The sequence below is a fragment of the Chionomys nivalis genome, chromosome 19 (genome assembly GCF_950005125.1).
Source record: "Chionomys nivalis chromosome 19, mChiNiv1.1, whole genome shotgun sequence".
Lineage (NCBI taxonomy): Eukaryota > Metazoa > Chordata > Mammalia > Rodentia > Cricetidae > Chionomys > Chionomys nivalis.
The window spans coordinates 19,312,600-19,332,414 of NC_080104.1; the positions used below are offsets into that span (position 1 = coordinate 19,312,600).

At 45.7% G+C, this 19,815-nt stretch overlaps 1 protein-coding gene across 1 annotated transcript; it reads right to left on the reverse strand.

Moving 5' to 3' along the window:
* Positions 1–561: 561 nt before the first annotated feature.
* On the reverse strand, positions 562–17,988 carry Mcm3 (minichromosome maintenance complex component 3). Its single transcript, XM_057751015.1, has 17 exons — positions 17,713–17,988; positions 15,419–15,531; positions 14,849–15,057; positions 14,250–14,380; positions 11,418–11,656; positions 10,908–11,016; positions 10,289–10,442; positions 9,831–9,962; positions 9,098–9,306; positions 7,740–7,914; positions 7,295–7,421; positions 6,148–6,298; positions 4,586–4,726; positions 3,542–3,645; positions 3,027–3,103; positions 2,553–2,622; positions 562–1,224 (listed from the first exon to the last, which is right to left on the reverse strand). The coding sequence occupies exons 1-17, from the start codon at positions 17,788–17,790 to the stop codon at positions 1,026–1,028; spliced, it is 2,418 nt and encodes an 805-aa protein (XP_057606998.1). The 5' UTR covers positions 17,791–17,988; the 3' UTR covers positions 562–1,025.
* Between the last annotated feature and the right edge of the window lie 1,827 nt (positions 17,989–19,815).

Here is a 19,815-nt window from a genome sequence, read left to right on the forward strand (position 1 = left end):
TGAAAGCATAGAATTCAGGTGACCTCCACAGCCTCCCTTTCCGATGGCTACTCTGAAGGTAGAGAAGTTCACTGAGCTGTATAGTCTTTGGGTCTAATTTCAGTGTGTGATTTTTATTTATTTATTTTGCTGTATTTTTCAAGACAGGGTCTCTCTTTGTAGCCCTGGCTATCCTAGAACTCACTCTATAGACCAGGTTGGTCAGCGTATGATTTCATTTGGAATGTTTTTATAATGGAGTTAAAAAGAAAAAAAAATCTTCAAGGAGGCTGGGGCCTAAGAGACAGCTCAGAGGGTAAAGGTGCCTAGGTGCCTGCTGCAAAGACTGGTACCTGGGTTGGATCCCTAGGATCCACATGGTAGATGAGAACCAACACACACGAGATGCCCACTGACCCCCACACAATACATGTCCCAGCTCCAGCTCTCTCTCTCTCTCTCTCTCTCTCTCTCTCTCTCTCTCTCTCTCTCTCTCTCTCTCTCTCTCTCTCTCACACACACACACACACACACACACAGTTATTATTTTTAAAGCACAGAATACAAAATCCACATGTATAAAATAGTTCTATTTACTGGGTGCCAATATCTCGGATACTTAGGTCAACAACACATATTACGTTTTAGTCTAATTTGACTGCAAAGAAAGCTTTCTCCAATCCACCTTTGTGATCTGCTCAAGCCACTCTGGCAAACAGACCTCAAGGCTTGTCCTAAAGTGCTTGGGGGTGGCGGAGGAATTAAAAACACAAGCAATAAACACAAAAAACAGTTGTGCCCCCAAAGCCAACAAGTCCTGCGATAACTTCCATCGTTTAAGGCCGGAAGGTGTGTGACCAGAGTCCTGGCCCCCGCCCTCTCCCCGCTCTAGCCCACAGCAGCAGCCATTCTCAGAGCGTCCAGCAGGTTCTGACAGCCTCATCACCCACGTTCCGCAGCTTCCATCACTAAACAGTTACTGGAGAATGGAGACACCGGCGGGGACAGGGCAGTTCTTGGCAGAAGGGACTTCAGACACGCCCTGCTTAGATAAGGAAGATGATGCCCTCAGACACCATGACCTGGTTGTCATCCTGCATTCTGCTCAGTGATGCCTGGATCTCCTCTGAGGAGAAGGGCTCTTCTCTATCCCGATTGATGGATTCTGTGAGGTGGCTCATGCCCACAGACTGCGCGTGAGCTTCTCGGAACACATCCAAGAGGGCTGCCTTAAAAGCCTTCAACCTGCCCAAGAGAGGAAAACCATGAGCAGAGAAGCCAGGCACACTGCAGCACCTATGCAATAGCAGCACTAAGGAAGCTGAGGCTGGAGGAACCCTAAATTCACAAGCAGTCTGTACCACATGGTAAGACCAAGTCTTAAACAAAATGATCAACACAAACCTGAAGCTCTATGGAAAGCTTAGATATGAAGCATTAACATTAGTGTTCTCCCAACAGTTTAAGCAGCTCTCTTTAACGCTAACCTACACTGCTCACAGAGCTTCCTGCAAGTCGAACATGAGGGGGCCGGTGAAGCCTGGAGACTGTTGACGAGACCGGCAACCCTGCACACACACAGTAGATCGGCTGGCACAGTATCTGAGGGACAGTTTATTCACAGTAATTAAAGAGCCCACACCTCTCCGCCAGTCTAGGAACCTTACCATACCTCACGGATGTGCCGTGCAACAAACCTAATTCACCGTAAATGGAGTAGCAAGGAGCCACCTCAATGCCGTTCAAGAGCTGATTTAAGAATCTATATATTACCAGACAGTGGTGGTGCACACTTGGGGGGCAAAGCCAGACTGATCTATGTGAGTTCGAGACTCTACAAAATGAGTTCCAGGACAGCCATGGCTGTTATGCAGAGAAACCCAAAAAGTCTATACATCAAACTAGGTGAGGGGGCACATGTCTTTAATCCCAGCACTCAGGATGCAGGGGCAAGGGGAATCTGAGTTTAAGGCCAGTCTGCTGTGTATAGTGAAGTGTTTTAAAACCAAAGACTCTACACACAGCACCCCCTGGAAATCTGAGTCGACCCAGAAAGCACAGGGTTCAGTGACAGTTTCCGGAGCATAGAATTACAACCGGTTTTAGTGTTCCTCTGTAAATATTTTTCTACGTTTGACTGCATGGTGTTCTGTATCTCCTAACAAATTAGCCTTAGCTATGGAGTTTCTTTGGTGTCCAGTAAACATTAAATTTCAGGGTGAAAAATATTTTTCGAAGCCCTAGTGAAAATCTGTGTCAAATCAAAAAGACACAATTACAAGAAGCCAAAGCTAAGATATAAATCAAAATTTGTCCTTGGTGAATTAAGCCACTTCTTCTTGATTTAAAAGTAACAACTTAATTTCCACAAAGAAAGTACAGAAAACTGGCCGAGAACTGCAACTGTCACAGGCGTTCAGACACTGGCCTGACTTTGTGAGCCTGGCCTTTGGAGCAGTGGAGTGTTGTAAAGCCCTTGGGGTTCTAGCTCAGCTCGACTGAGGCGGCTGGCACTCTGCCTGGAAGCTGGTCCCCCATCAGCAGGAATTCCCAAGCACGAGCAGATGACTCACCTGGACTCGCTCAGCTCCACTTTCTGGGATTCCGTGGTCTCCTGAGAATCGTCGGTCTTTGGAGTGTACACTTCAGGGGAGCAATGCAAGGGTGGGGGAGACAGCAAGGTGAAGCCATTTCCAGCAACGTTGAGAAGCCACACCCTCCCTGTCTTGCTGCCTCCCACGGTTCTTACAGGGCCGGGCAGGATAATAAATACAGGGAAATCCCCCATGGGTAGAGGAACTGAGTGAAGCAGGAGACCCTCAATGCATTATCCGGGATGCTTAAACCAGGCATGGCAAAGGGTCACATAAAATAAAGGAGGAAGCCAACAGCTAAGTCAAGTTTCTTTTCTTAAGTTTGCACTGGGTTTCCCAAGGCACTCTTGAGACAAACGTCATGGTCACAGGGTCTCTTGGAAAGTCAATGAGAGCTCACAAGAAGAGGCAGCATAGACTGCAGCTGGAAGATCACAAGGCATGCTCACTCACCTTGAGGCATTTCCTTCTCGGCTTCACTGAAGTCATAAGGGTCATAGGACTCCCCATCTGTAGCATCGGTCCTCCTCCTGAAATAACCATAGCAGTCAAGAAACTGACACGGCTTCAGGGAGCTCCATTTTGGGGCTCTGACCACATGCACACCAGAACAATGCACAACCAACAAGAAACATCGGAATCACTCAGGCCTGACCAAAGCACTGTATTTCCTGAAAGACATTCTCCAGGGCCTGCTACCCAGTGCTCTGGGTCCCTGATACCAGCCTGATGGTGCAGGAGGGGAAAAATTGCCTTAAGAACATCTGATGACCTAATGATGGCATCACTTCTGCTACTCAGCATCCCTTACAGGAAACCATCCTGAACAACACAGAGGCTCTCCTCCAACTCCTGTGCCCAACAACCTTCCTCTGAAACCCTGCAGGGCAGTGAGGAACCCGCCGCCAACAATTAGACTCTCTCCACCCCGACAGCTTCTTGTCTCACTTCTCATTGCCCCACCGTACCTCTTCTGCTTCTGTCCGGGGTCTTCCTGACTCTTCTCCTCTTCATCTTCCAGGTCTGACTCATCCTCACTTGGCTTCTTACGTTTCTTCTCCTTCTCCAGAACCTAAAACCAAACCAATGGACGTCATTGGTGCAAAACTCAGTAAGGAACCTTGAGTCTCTTCTGCATCACCAGCAGAGATGACTTCCAAGTATCTAAGACTTATCTCTCTGTCCTCCCCCAGTCCACATCCCAGGACCAGGGGCAGGGGAAGCTTTTAGCCTTTCACCAACACCAGGAAGCCTGTCACAGCAGGTACTCAGGTTCACTGAGTAAAAAGGCATGTTTGGGGGGGGGGGGTGTCCAAATCATTACGGTTAGGGGGAGAATAATCATTTCTTTATAGACCAGGTATTTAGTTGAAATTCAACATAGCTCCCGACTTTGTAAGGAGAGAGAAACAGGAAAAGGATGGCAGAACCATAGTTCTAAATCTCTGAGGTCTACAACTCTTCAGATGAACAACAGCAACAGCGACAAGGCTTACCTTATTTACCTTATTTTCTCCCCCTTTATTAAAAATAATTTTTTTTCACAAAATATATCCTAATTATAGTTTCCTCTCCCTCTGCTCCTCCCAGTTCCTCCCCACCTCCCTCCCACCCAGATCCACTCTCTGTCTCTCACTAGAAAAGAACAGGCTTCTCAGAGACAACAATCACACATGACAAAATAAAATATAACAAGCTAAAACAAAACCATCATACTGAAGTTGGACAGGGCAAAGCAATAGAAGGAAGAGTTTCCGAGAAAAGGTCCGCGAGTCTGAGACCCAGTCATTCAGTACTCAGGAGTCCTACAAAAATACTACACTGAGAGCTGTAACACTTATGCAGAGATCCTGGTGCAGACCCTTGCAGGCCCTGTACTTGCTGCTTCAGTCTCTGGGATCTCGCATGCCCTTTACACAGCTGATTTAGAGGGCCTTGTTCTCCAGGTGTCCTCCATCCCGTCTGGCTTACACTTTCTGCCTCCTCTTCCGAGGGGCTCCCTGAAAGCTCACCTTCTTGAAGTAAGCATACTGAACCAGCTCCACAGCTTCCTCTGCATCCTGCAGCTCCACGGTCTTGCTCATACGGGCCTTTGCATGGGCTGTGGCCAGCCGGATCAGGGTTTCCAGCGTTCGCGCCGTAACTGGAGATGTCTAGTGAAGGAAACAGGAGAAAATTACTTCTGAGGGAATGTGGAACACCATGAGTTTGGAGTTTAGACACTCTAAGATCCAATTTCGGTGTCACGCAAGAGTCTGGTGCACTAACAGAGCTAGACAATCCAACCTGAGGGACCAACCAGGACAACATACTAACAATAGCACTCAATTCTTGCTCCAGTGAGCAGGTCCTCGACACAGACGCACTGAAACAGTTCCTGCACGGGGAAGAGTGGGGCTAAAGAAAGGAGCTATTTAGTATGGAAACAAATGACCTGTGATCCCTAGGGAACCCATGGAGAGCCGTGGGGGAGCAGGTTTAAGCTAAGTAAGAACTTGTTCTAAGACGCAGTGATGTCCTGAGCATGCTGTCACAGGCAGAGGGGGGAGGAAAGTACCAATAGAACCCAGAGACAGAACACGTATTAGGGAACAGTTAGGTCTGTCACAGAAGCAGGGCTTTAACTGTGGACTCTCTCCTTTTAGTCCTGTATGAACTATACTGTCCCTGGAAGATACAGATAAATTCAAGGGCCGCTATACTGCTGTGAATCACCAGCGCTCAACTTCTAGCTATTCGGAGCATCGCTGACATTCACACCACTCTAGAGACTTTCATTAGCAAAACCTACTTCTCTTCACATCTGGACTCAAAATAGCCCTTCACGCCCATGCTCTTCTAATTACCATACTGGGTACGTGATAAATATATGATCTTGCTATCTACCTTTCTGCCTCCTCCTCAAGCCTGAACCCTCAGTTCCTTTCCCACTGCATGTGAGAGTGGAGACGAGGTCACTCCCTGGAATCTAGCCAGGGTTCACCGGGGGAGATTCTCACTACATCTGAGGTCTTGGTTTTCACCTTCTCCAGAAAAGAGATAATTAAATGTGTGTTAACAAAGCTCTTCAGACCAGGAAGGACAGTCAAGTTAACAATTCCAGGTTCTGAACAGGAATGTGGCTGGGTAGTGTTGGTGGCAGCACACACCTCTAATCCCAGCACTTGGGAGGCAGAGGCGGGTGGATCTCTGTGAGTTAGAGGCCTGCCTGATCTACAGAGGAAGTTCCAGGACAGCCAGGGATACACAGAGAAACCTTGTCTTGAAAAATCAAAAAGAAATAGAAACAAATTTTGGAGGCTAGAGAGATGGCTCAGTGGTTAAGAATGCTGGATGCTCTTCCAGAGGGCCCAGGTTCAATTCCCAGCATCCATGTGGCAGCTTACAACTGTCTATAACTCCAGCTTCCACACAGACATACATGCAGACCAAAGGAAAAACACCAACGCACATAAAATGAAAATAAATTATTAAAAAAAAAAAAAAAAAAGAACTCCCTACATTCCCAGAGAGCAGGAACTCCTGCCCTCTCATTCTAGGAGGACCTCGGGACCACAACTCCCTGTGCGCTCACCCGGGCAGTATCTGAGCTCATGCTGTCCTGACTGCGCAGGCGCGAGTATTCTTCTGCAATGTAGGCTGCAGACTCTGGTGTCAGGACAGGCTTAATGATTTTGGCCACATGGATGTATTTCTTCATGAAAGCCGCACTCACCATCTTCTCCCTGGATCCAAGAGAATGCACGTCATTTTCCTAACCCATCTTGGGCAATGGTTTAAGCTCTCAGAGAAGGCAAGGACCAATGGTAGTGCAGAGATGAAGCCTAGAGCCCACCACCATCACAGGGACACACATAAAGCATTTCAAGCATCGTCTGTTCAACCTCAGGTGTTATCTGTAACTCGGGTAATCTAGGGAAGAAGACATTCTGGTATTACAAGTCTTATTTTTTTTTTTGAGATTTATTTTAATGGTATGTGCATGAGGTATCGCCTGCATGTATGTCTGTGTGCCTGTGTCCAATGGAGGACAGAAGAGAATCCCCTGAAACTGGAGTTACAGAACATTGTAAACTGCTATGTGGGTGCCAGAAAGTGAACACAGGTCCTCTGGAACTGCCTTTGTACACTGTACCATCTCTCCAGACCCTTGCCCCCCATTTTTGGAAATAGTATCACTATCTATCAATATCTGGTCTGAAACTCAATTGTGTAATTGGGCTGGCCTCGAACTCACAGAAATCCACTAGCCTCTGCCTCCTGAGTGCTGAGATTAAAGTATGTACCACCACATCTGACACCAGCCACATTTTGTAGGTGGGAATACTGACTCAAGAGAAAAAAAAGTCAACTCAAATTCAGCACAATTATGTTTCTTTCTACAGCATGACCAAACAGAACTACCAGAGTTCACATATACTCTGAGGCCCAATCAAGTCTCTTCTACTCAAATTCACTCTCCAAGACTGATTGCTACCTACTAACAGTCACCATAAACTACCACAAAGAACAAGGGCACCTATGAGGACCGATTAAGTGTGAACCATGCCTGGCTCGGTCAAAACTTGCTATCTCAGGAAAGATCTGACCCTGAGCTAAATCACCCCAGACACATGCAAGGCAACTGGCTAAGACAGATGGTTTACATGCAGACCCAGAAAAGAAAACCTAGTGTGTCAACAGCTCAGGTTCTCTTAAGAGAAGTTAAGAGGGGTGCTTACTTTTTCTTCTTGCTCCCATGTAGAAGCTTATCATGCTTCTCATAAATCTGGGTATCTTGCTGGTCATCCAGGGCAAAGTCGGGATCATCTGTGGCCAGGATATCCACTGAACTACCCAACGGCAAAGCTAGGAAACACAAATTGAGAAAAAGGAGATTAAAAAGTTTCAGCCAAGTGAACTCGCCTCTTTTATAGCCAAAGACTCAGGAGGAAACAGACATGTGGACCTCACAAATCAGAAGACACCCATAAGATGCTGAGAAATACAGCAGAATGCAAAATGAACAGACACTCAACCCCAGTGAGTAGTAAAGTAAGGGAGAAAGACAGAGACATTAGCCCAAGATGGAACGGCCAAAGGCCTGGGGCTGGGCCAAAGGTATGGGGCGGGGGGGATCCGTCAGGACCTCTTCCACAAGCCACTCATGCTATTCCATGTTCTCACCATCCCCATCCTGCTCCCCTGGGGCTCTGTACTGGTGCATCCTAAGGACGTGGTCTGAGATTTCCCGATCCTGTTCAGGATCCATCTGATCCAGCATGATGAAGAGCAGGTCAAATCGTGACAGCAGCGAATCCTGCAGCCCAATGTTCTCCATAGGAGTCTTATACTGATCATACTGGAGAACACAAGGAGACAATCAGGTAGAGGCGACATCAGTAGGAAGGACATCAAGGGCAAATCAATCTGGGGGTGGGAATGTAAGGTTAGCCCACATAAAATACAGCAGACAAGCAGAAAATACATAGTGGAATATAGCTCAGTGGTCCTTGCCTAGCACGTGTGAGGTCCTGGGTTCAATCCTCAGGATCAGTGTATCAATACGGCTGGAGGGAAATGACTCCTCTTAGCTGTCCTCTGCCCCTCACATGCATGCTGCACACAAAACGAAATTTCTGTTCTGTTTTCAGACAGGGTTTCTGTGTAGCCCTGGCCATCCTAAAACATACTATATAAACAAGGACAACCTTGAATGCACAGAGATCTGCCTGCCTCTGCCTTCTGAGTCCGAGACCAGCCTGGTCTACACAGTTAAGTTCCGGGACAGTTAGGGCTACACAGAGACCCCATCCCGATAAACAAAATAAATAAATAAACATACACATACATCACAGCTTCCTTTAACTATGGATCTAACACTCAACATCAGGAGATTCACAAAACCTCTCCTTAGGAGCAGGTTTCTGGATGCTCGATGAGCATGAGTTGAATGAAAACCAAGCATAGGATGATTGTGAGTAGTCTCTGACAGTGCTAGCTCAGCCACTCCACACAACTTCAACATAGCCTTCTTCCCAGCACACACGTGCATCTCACTGTATGTGTTGTCACCACTCCACACCAACACTGCCCCAAAGAGCACGGCTCAGATCTGAGAGCATCTAGGAGGTGGACTGCTATTACTGCACATGCAAAGTCTCTCTCCTAACATTACAAAAGCATAATGACCTATCCACAGAAAATACTCTTGAAGGTTTCCTAATGTCACCTTTATGGCTAGCCAGCAGCCAAACAGCAAAATCCAGGTTCACTCCCAGACCCTATGTCAAAAACTCAGGTAGAGAATGATAGAGGAAGACACCCAACATTGACCTCTGGCCTACACACATGCAGGCACAGACATGCATACACAAGTTATTCTGTTATACAGAACTGGGAAGAATGACTGCTAATAACCCAAGAAGAGTAACAAGGAGAGTTGTTTTTGATTTACCATTCCCCTATAATAAACCTCTCAGTCCAGTTATTAGGCAAAACCAAATTAATCCAAGAATAGAGGTCATAGGCCAGATTCCACTTACCCTGCCATAGACTGGATTGGCAGCTGCCAAAACACTGCAGCGGGCATTCAGCCGAGCATGAATGCCAGCCTTTGCAATAGTCACTCGACCCTGCTCCATCACCTCGTGGATGGCTGTACGATCCATATCAGACATTTTGTCAAACTCATCGATGCAAACAACTCCTCGGTCAGCCAGGACCATGGCACCAGCTTCCAGGCGACGCTCCCCTGGGAACAGAAGAGGTAAATGTACATGGCACGGTCTAAGTTATAGGACAGAGAAGGATCCGGGTCTTTTTCCGAGGCGCCTATCACCACAGTGTGCGAGAACACAGTAAAGAGCCTCAGCTGTGGGACTTCACAGGAAACCAGGCAGTGTTACTTCTCAGCTGCACCCTGAGTCTTGCTGAGCCCTCCCTCACAGGAGCCTCTCTCAACTGCACTCGCTTCGCTCATCTCCCTCAGAGACAGCCAACCACTGTCCTTTACTGCTCTTCAAGTCTTTCCCCCAATTTCATTTTTACCTTCCTCCTAAATTGTTTTCCCCTTTGCCATCATTCAAGCCATCTTCTAGAAGACATGTTTAGCAACAGAGATCTAAAGCCTTCAATAACTGACCCACTTTGCCAGAGCTTTGGTCTTACAACAAACACACCTCACTAAGCTTTCAACACAAGCCAGCACCCACAGCCAGCCTGGAGAGTCTGTTCACACTCATGCTGGGCCTCGGCCAGGAAGCCTCATGCCCTTACCTGTTTCCTGGTCTGTAGTGACAGCAGCCGTGAGACCCACTCCAGACGAGCCCCGGCCAGTGGTGGGAATGGCTCTGGGAGCGGTGCAAAGCACATACCGCAGAAGCTGGGATTTAGCAACAGAGGGGTCACCTATAAAACAAGGCAGTGGTGAACCTCGAGGAAAGTTCCCACATACCCCAGCAAATTCTGCTTCTGCAGCACACTTCCTGGCTAAGTTCCACAGTAACCTGATGTTACTTCTTTCCTTTTTCCCATTCTCAGAATGCAGTCTAGGTATAATACATCAAGAATTTCAGGGATCATTTTTAAAAACATCCATTTTAGCCTTCTGTACTTTGATGGAACTGAAATATGATCAGCCATAGAAGGTACAATCTTATATACACACGTTTTTACAGCCCACTCCTCAAGGTAAAAAAGCCTCCATATATATAAAACACGTCCCCAGCACCTACCTATAAGAAGAATATTGATGTCTCCACGGATGTGGCTGCCATTTTCGAGCTCTCGCTCCACCCCTCCCAGGAGCAAACAGAGGATTGCCTTCTTGACATAGTCATGCCCATGAATGCTAGGAGCCAATGAGCGGGCCAACTGGTCAAACACATCCTACAGGAGGAAGAACCAGAATAAAAAGCCTGATGAGACCCAGTAGGGTTTCTGGAGCCCACAGAAAATACAAACTCTTTTTATTCCAAAATAAGAAGTAAAAGCACAGATGGTAGTGTACACAAGACAATCAGGAGTTCAGGGACACCCGGGCTACATGAGACTGGCTCCACAGGAGAACTAAACCAGTTATATGAAAGGCTCAATGGTACACTGATATTTTAACTGCTACACTCTTATTTGCATTAGGTTTAACTGGAGAGCCGAGCAAACAGAACAAGTGTTACCAATCAAATGGCAAAAACACCCTTAACTTACCAGTCACAACAAAACTAGGTGCTAATAACAAATACTTCAGTAATAAATAAAATCCCACCTTCTTCCAGATGTAGCACAAAGATGGCCACACAAGACACAACACTTTCAAACCAAACCCACCCCAAACCCACCCCACTCTTCACCGACCTTGGAACGGGTTTTACTGAACTTCTTGATCTTGGCTATGTCATCAGCAGAGAATGCAGGCTGCACGTCCTTGCTCATCTGCTTCACATTGCAGGCTATCAGGACAGTCCTGCAGCAGAGCAAGAGGAAGCCCGCTGGACCCCAGCACCACTAAGAGTTCTTGGTCTATTAAACTAAACCAGAATATGGGAGGGGGGGGTTCCTGAACATAGATGCGCTCTTTGTCCATGAGCCACAGTGAGGATGGTATGCCCAACAAACAAGTGTGGATGGAAAGGAGGCGGGATGGGAATCCTAGGCGAGGCTGGTCCCAAGGCTGTATTTGTGTCACCAGTGACTTCCATGTTTGCTCTAGGACAGCCAACATTCCCAGTGCTGTATGAGAAGGAGGAGGTACTAGAATCGGGCCATCCTACTAGCAGGCAGTGCACACTATCCACCAGTTAAGTACTGCTGGAACAGAAACTGCCAACGGTGCTGCAAAGAGTCCACAGCACAGCAGATCCTTACCTGAAGGTCCCTGACGTGTAGCCGCCCTTCTTCCCTGGAAGGCAGCGGTAGGTCCCCACCACCTGTATCCTGTCACCGGGTTTCACTTTATCCACCAGATCGTCATCTAGAATGACATCCACAGAGCGAGGAAGCTGACCAGCGGGGGCCTTCTCTGGCATCTCCTGGATGGTGATGATCTGGTGGTCCTTGTAGACAGACAGGCCATACTCTGTCTCCAGAGGGTTGTTCTCCTCATCCTAAAGAAAAAAAGGCCACAGAAAAAGTCATTTCAGTCTTGTCTCAAAAATGTAGCATTCACCTAATGTGGAAAATATCTTCCAGAGAATTTGAAACCTTACCAGCTAGAGTCATGATAAAAGTGTATGCATCACTTACAGCTTTTCTAGCCTGATCCCTGAATTAGTAACAAACCAAGCAATGAAAGGGTCAGTTTTCACCAATGGGACCATGGCTGTACTAACACCTAAATCAAAATCCTGACTCCCCGTACTGATGCTGAATCTGTGATTACAATTTGATGCAGTTTTTCTTCTTTCTTCCTTTTTCTTTTTTCAAGACAAGGTTTCCCTGTGTAGCCCTCACTGTCCTGGAACTCACTCTGGCCTTGAACTCAGAGATCCATCTACCTCTGGCTCCTGAGTGCTGTGTGCACCACCATGCCCAACTCTCACGTAGTTTTTCCACTTTAAAGAAATACCCAAGAGAAATATGCACCAGAGCTACTGACTGCTTATAGCAGTCCTAGCAAGCAAAATGAAAGACTACCCATAGGTAAGTACATGTGGCATAGTCACACAATGAAAACTATGTTGATACACGCTTGTGATTGGTCATACACAATGTTGCACCAAGGCTGCTCAACACAAGAGCATGTACACAGCAAACAGGCAAAAGCAGTCGTTTGCAACCTGTGGCTTGTGAGCCCTTTGGGAGTAACAACCCTTTCGCAGGGCTCACCTAAAACCAGGGGTCATCCTGAAACCACAAATTTTACACTGCAATTCATAACAGTAGCAAAATTACAGTTATGAAGCAGCAATGAGATAATTTTATATTTGGGGGTCACCACAATATGAGGAGTTGTATTAATGGGTTGTACCGTCAGGAAGGATAAGAACAACTGGGCAAGAACACCTACTGTTAAGAGGACAGGGTTACCAGGCATGGTGGTCTACACGCCTTTAATCCCAGCACTTCAAAGGCACAGGCAAGTGGCTCTCTCTGTGTTCAAGGCCAGCTTGGACTACACAGTAAATTCTAGGACAGCCATGACTATGTAGACACCAGGACAGCACAGTCTTCAATAGGGACTTCTACTTGCTGGAAAGTTTGTTACTCACTTTACATGTTGGTTATATGAGCATATATAAAATAAATTATATTTTATATTTTTGTAAATATTTATATATATTTATCTGCTTATAAAATCTCAAATAATGCACTTAAAGAGTTTTTACGTATATATGGAAACTATAATAGTTTATTAATTCATGTATTATAATCATATAGCATAGCTATAATACAATTATATATAATAAATCATTAAGTGATTATTAATATACAAATATTACTGCATATTAATATAATTAATGTGTTGCAATATTAACCTGCTATAATTATACATTAATATATAATTATAATATTCATTATGTATTGATTATAGTTTATTAATCTTTATTGTATATTAATTTTTTGTGTGTGTGTGATTTTTCAAGACAGGGTTTCTCTGTAGCTTTTGGTTCCTGTCCTGGAACTAGCTCTTCTAGACCAGGCTGGCCTCGAACTCACAGAGATCCGCCTGCCTCTGCCTCCCGAGTGCTGGGATTAAAGGCGTGCGCCACCACCGCCCGGCTGTATATTAATATATTTTATGGTAGATTACATATTCATGTTATAATTATGTGCTATATAATATACAGGTTATATATAATTATAACAATATACTAATATATACTAATCTTCCACAAAAACCATTAAGGTGTGCTTCCATTATATGTGAAGTTCTGAAAACCACAAAAACCAAGGTGGGCTTACTGAGTGTTCACTATGTGCCAGGGACTGTGCTACAACTTCACGTACTTATCAGCTTCTAAGAGCGAGCACTTTCTACTTCCCAAGAGATATCCTGTGACTAAATGAGTATAGACATCAAGTAATCGATATTAATGATCTCGTCTCCCTAAGAAAGTCATCTTCAATTTTTCTCTCCCTGAATACTCTCAAGAATGCTTTTTACCGTCTTTTTCCTAAATCCACTGAACTATCAGATTATACAATAGCATCAAATAATAGAAGCATTTTCCATTTTACTTTTAGAAAGCACATTATATAATTCTGTTACAACTCTGTTAAAATACCTGTCACCCAATGTTTCTCCTTTTCAGCCTTCTATATTCAACTTTTCTCAATTTTATTCTGTATGTGTGGTGCACACACTCATACACGTGGAGATTAGGTACGGCACCAGGTATCCTGTTTCAGCGAGGCTAGCCGGCTAGCAAGGAGCCTTTAGGAATATCTATCTCTTCTCTCCAAAGGCAGCTGGGTTAGCAGGCATTCACAGGTAGGTCTGGCCTTTTACTTGGGTGCTGGAGATTTGAACCCAGGTCCTCATGCTCACAGAACAAGTACCAACTAATCCAACTCTCTAATCCCTAACTTTGGTGGGATATCTATATTCAACTTTATCTTGTATCCCATCTGTCTTCAGAATTAATCCTTACATTATCTACTTTTAGAACAAAGACTCCAGACATTCTACAACTACTGGAATTAAAACAGTCGTCTTTGATTCCAAGCTCCCAAGGACCAACTGGTGCAAGTTCTCACCTTTGTGGGATAAACAGAACTGGACGGGAAAGCCACCAGAGTGGTGAGATCAGAGTAGCGTCGCTCTATGGTCTTTTTAGTAGCAGGACAGTAGTGAACACTGCGAACGACTTTGGGACGAACTAGAGAGCCTGGGAACGCAAAGGTAGGTATAAAGTCACACAGTGGCAGACAAAGGAAGGCTCTCAACCCATGCAACGACTTTACTGTGTTCTTCCAATTATGTTAACCTATTTCAATAACACTTGTCATTTATTCGTCTTCACATTTACACAAAGGGTATCAATGTATCCGTGTAAAAGCTTAAGTACCACTGATGTCGATTAAGGGACAGTTCGGGGTTGCAGTAAGTTTGGAAGAGCCAGACTCTTCCAGCTTCGGAAACAGTTCTGCTACCGCTGGTGGTCACTTCCAGTCCCCCGCAAACCCCCAATTGTGGATCCTGAGGTCCTCCACATTCTACCATTTAATGTCAATGCTTCACTTCTCTGAATCTACAAGTTCCCCAGTCCCTCTACAACTCTTCCAGATTCCAGGACCTCCTACATCTCTATCCTACCATTTCCTTAGGATCCCAGCACAGCCTTCAACCCACTCACATTTGGTAACAATGCCTTCCACACAGACCACACAGCTGAGGAAGCAGGAAGTGAGCGTCCGGGGAGAGACGTGCTTTGAGCCAAAGCTGCCTTCTAATCCTATGTAGAACTCCTCATACTGTTTGGCGTAGGTAGCATCGATGGAGGCCACGAAGTCCTTCAAGGCCCGCTGGAAGGCAACCAGCTCCTCAAAGGCATTGTTCAGGAGGCTGCATAAGGCCAAGACAAAGGACCATTAATTATGCAGAGTTCAGGAAACTGACCCTCGAAACAAGAAGAAACAGTCTTAGGTCATTACGAGCAGTGAAAGAAAACCCCATTTCTACTTTGTATAAGACTCAGGAAATACATCCGAACTGACGTTCACTTCAGTTCTTCTAAGATGTAAAAATGGTACTCAGCAAACGCCGGAAGATGGGAGCACTTAAGAACAAAATGTCTACCATCTCCTCTCTGTGAGACTACCATGCACTCCAGGTCTTTCCAGGGAAGCCTGTTCCGGTCTAAACAAGACGATGCCTCTCTCAGCCAAAAGCAGGCCATTCCTCTGCAAACCCTGTCACCACTCACCGGTTAGCCCTCTTTTCATTTTTCCTGCGCAGGTCGTTCACACTGACAATCAGCCGATACTGGTTGTCACTGATCAGCTCCCGGACCTTGTTCTGGTAAATTCCCTGGTCTTCCTGCGGAGCAATCATGACATATCAAAAACAGCTACGCAACTCAAATTCAAAACTGAAATTCAAAACTGGTGACTACCAATTTCTCTCATTCTCTGGTCTCGGATTTCACCTACAACCTACCAGGAGATAGCAAGCTTGGGTTTCCAAAGCTTCCAGGAGGAAATACAAAGAGGAAAAGTTTTGTTTAGTTAGAAGTCAGGTGGGGCATTGGAGGTCAACTGCAATTCCAGCACTCAGGTATTTGAGGCAGGGATCACCGCTGAGTTCAAGTGAGGCTACAGAGTAAGGCCATTTTAAGAGCAACAACCAAAAGAACAAGCAAGCTGATGGGTTTACAGCGAGAATCTGCAAAAACTGGTGCAAGAGGGGGAAGTGTTCAATGAGGGTAAAGCTGGCCTGAATCTAAGTGACAGCCAGCTAGGGATTCGGGGAAGTATTAGAAGGTACCTGGAAAGCGGTGGAAGTCAGAACACAAGCAGGCTCAGCAATGGGGTCTGCAGCTGTGCCTAGAACTTGGGGTACTTAAGGACATATCACACGAAGGAAGGGTGGTCATTTCTGGTTCTCATTCTTTGGTGTGACATACTTCTGTCTTTCAGCTGCAGGATAGTCTTCCCTAGGTTATAAAGGCTTCCCCCATCATGGAACGAGGTCTAGACCTTTCTGGACAAGGAAAATACACCACAGTCTACATCAAAAGCGCATTATTAACCACTGACCGATCCATTTGTAAAGCAGTTACTGACTGTGGGGATACTATTTTCTGTCAGAAGATATCAACACTAAGCTATTCAAAAGTCCTAAGTGGGGAATTGGGAGCTACTCGAAGTCAACACCAGTGAAGATGACAATGGCCACCAATTAAGTAACATATAAGGATACCAGCATACTGGTACTCACATGTCTCAAATGGCTGCCACGAAGCAAATGGCTCTATACAGCCCTTTTTTCCTGCCCAGCATCCCCTATCCCATGCTGTCATGATCAATATATATTGATATTTTAATTGGGACTTAAAATGACTTACCTCTTAAAGAGCAGTAAGTGAAAAAAAAAAACTCGCTAATATGAAAACTGCATTTTAAATTCTTGATGTTAACATGTCTGATTGCAGACTTATTTCAAAATCATGATGTATATTTCAAGCATACATAAAAATGTAAATTTTAAGTACTCTTAAAATTCAACTTAAAATTGCTTTTCATTGATCGACAAACTTTCAGTGTTCATCAACATCTTGTAGCTTGAAACTCTGGGTTGCACAGAAACCTCACTTTACCTGCACACAAAATACTTTTGGTCTGACATCAATAAACAGTCAGATTGGTGGAAGTCGCCCCCCCCACCCCCCAGTAGCAACTCAGTAACTAAAATCTGAGCACTCTGAACAAGTTGCCACAGCCCTAGGTGGACCCTGTGGGCAGCACCTCCTCCTTTCCATCCAATTGCTAAGATGGGCTTGACCATTTGTTGACACCGGACCTTGAGCAAGCTGGGTCCTCACGAGACAAACTAGAGGGTTTTGAAGGAAACTCTATCGACTAACCAAGAGAAGTTTTAAGAAGAATATGTAGCTCAGGGGAAGACCGCAAGCAAAGGGTCTTGGGGACGACCTACATCATCACATAAAAATTAAAAATCATCTCCCATGGGAAAAATTCATTGACTCATTTAGAAAAAAAAAAAGACATGAAAATAGAAGAAGGGGATCAGCGGGAGCAAGGAAATGAAAGAGGGGAAGAGGGGGTGATGAGACGTGAATACAGTCAAAATGATTTATGAAATTTCATAATGAAAGTCATATGTAAAGTTAACTTATGCAAATTTAAGGCATGGAAAAATACTGTTTTGGAGGAATAATAGCAATAATTAGAAGAAAAGAAATCAGGAAGTTTCACAGCAAAAAGAAGCACCAGAGGCCATGACCCTCGGCAAACTTATCAGGGACTGAACCCTATCAGTCAAGTTCAGGCTAGCCTCGGGGACCCCAGCCGCCGGGCCCAGGCTAACTACAGGGACCCCTTCAGCCGGGCTGGGTCATCCGCGGTGACCCCAATCGCCGGGCCCAGGCTAACTACAGGGACCCCATCAGCCGGGCCGAGTCACCAGCAGACACCCGAGCTGCCGGGCCGGGTCATGCGCGGGGTCCCAGCACCAGCAGGCCGGCCGCCCGAGCATCACCTCGTCATCCAGGAAGTCCAAGTAGTCTCTCTGCGCCTCCCGCAGCTCCACGTCGTCCAGCACTACAGTGCCCGCCATGCCGCTGCCCCGAAATCGCCAGCCGCAAAACACCGCCGAAAAAACCCGCGTGACTCCGCCCTGGCGCGAAACCTTCCCAAGTTTTCCCGCCACGGAAGTTTACGGTGGAGGGCGCGGGGAGCCTAAACGCGTTATGATTGGCCGATCCCCCTAATTCCGGATTGCAACTGTCCGATAGCGAGGTTCTTCTTGTTCCGGTCTTCCCCTCGGTACCTGGATTGGAGAGGGCTGGCCTCGCTTTCGCCTCCCTAATAGAAAGGTTGTCCAATGGAGCAGAGAGGAGACTCAAGACCCGCCCTCCATCATTGAGCAACAGGAAATTTAGAAAGCACTGCATTCTGGGAGTTGTGGTCCCTCCACCATTTTTGACTGTAGGCCTTTTCGTCCGCTGGGCAGTTAGAATTTACTGAGGGTCCCAAGTTTGCGCCCCATTGGACTTACGTGGAAAATAAAGTAAACGTTAGAGAAAGAGAGTTTTTAGCCATAGAGTGTTAAAACATAAAAGCAAATAATTTTTTTTTTGAGACAGGGTATCTCTGTAGCTTTGGAGCCTGTCCTGGAACTAGTTCTTCTAGACTAGGCTGGCCTCGAACTCACAGAGATTTGCCTGCCTCTGCCTCCCGAGTGCTGGGCTTAAGGGCGTGCACCACCACCGCCCGGCTTAATTTTTAAAATATATCCAAGTTGCTGTCTTTAACAGCATCTTTCCAGAAAATTGGCTTTTGAGATTATTTCGGGCAGAAAATGAAATTGAATGTTGGCGGAAAACGTTACTTCATTGAAGACTCATTTCTTACTTGAATACACTGTAAAAATATCAGACCACTGAAGAGCCTGAAGTAAAACTCTTGGTTGGGCGTGTAGCTCAAGGAACCATTCCGTGCTCCTACACAAAGGTTGGCATTCAACACCATGTTCCACACAGGTAAGTTAAAGGCTGTCTCGCCTTATAAAAAGAGCACTAGTTACCGCCAAGATATGAATGCCAGTATTGCACCTTTAGTGGTATCTTGCCAAGTTGGTCATTGTGGTTCATAGAAGTCGCGGATGGGTAGGACTATCGGTCACTTCCCTCCCGTGTCAGCTTGTGCTAACACTTTCTGGTATTATGAAACCTGTGCCACAGGAAGGAGGTTTTCAGGTTAGATCCAGCTGGACTCTTCCAAGTCCTGTTTGAAGGGTGTGCTGTCTTCAGCAATAGGCACTTGCCTTCGACCTCCGAGGGGCAACAAAAGGCAATAGCAATAGCCTATTATTTTAGGAGTCACTTGGAGTACTCTAACCAACCATCCCAAAGGAGTTTTTTTTCATGCCCGGGACTGGAGCTTTTGTTAGACAGTCTATGGCTCCTGTGGGTAGCATTGTTGGTTCAAGTGGTGTAACTTCATTTAAGGTATGTGTGTGTGTAACACACATTTGTGTATACAGTTTGGGATATCTTTTGGCTTTCTCAAGTATCCTTGTTATTTGTCCCTCACTGTCCTGTACTGACCTCCCTCCCCTTCCCTAACTGTACCCCTCCCTTTAATCCCATTGGTCCTCCATATAATCTGTATTCCCCTCTCTAAGCTCCCACCCCCAAAATGGTCCTTTTTATATATCCCTGGTTTCTGTGTTTACTCCAGATAAGGAGCTCAGAACCACAGATGAAAGAGAAAATACAGCATTTATCTTTCTGGGTCTGGGTTACCTCACTCAACTATTTTCTAGTTCATCTTGTTTATCTGTAACTTTCATGATTTCACTCTTCGTTATAGCTGCATCGTATTCCATTATGTATATGCGCCACATTTTCATTATCTATTCAGCTGCTGAAGGATAATTAGATTGTTTCCATCTCCTGGCAGGGAATATTGTCTGCAGAATAGGTATTGAACTCTTTGGACATATGCCGAGGATTGGTGCAACTGAGTCATATAGTAAATTTGTTTTTGCGTTTTTGAGGAGGCTCCATACTGATTTGCAGAGTAGTTGCACCAGTTTATATTGACTGAGGTTTCTGTCCTACCTGGTCCTGCAGTCGTC

Excerpts from the sequence above, each read along its gene's own strand:
- Mcm3 (XM_057751015.1), bottom strand. The coding sequence starts at position 17,790 with ATGGCGGGCACTGTAGTGCTGGACGACGTGGAGCTGCGGGAGGCGCAG. Across the intron at positions 7,915-9,097 it reads CCAATCCAGTCTATGGCAGG|TATGATCAGTATAAGACTCC; the intron begins GTAAGTGGAATC and ends TGTGTTCTCCAG. Across the intron at positions 7,422-7,739 it reads AGGGGAGCAGGATGGGGATG|CTTTGCCGTTGGGTAGTTCA; the intron begins GTGAGAACATGG and ends TGTGTTTCCTAG.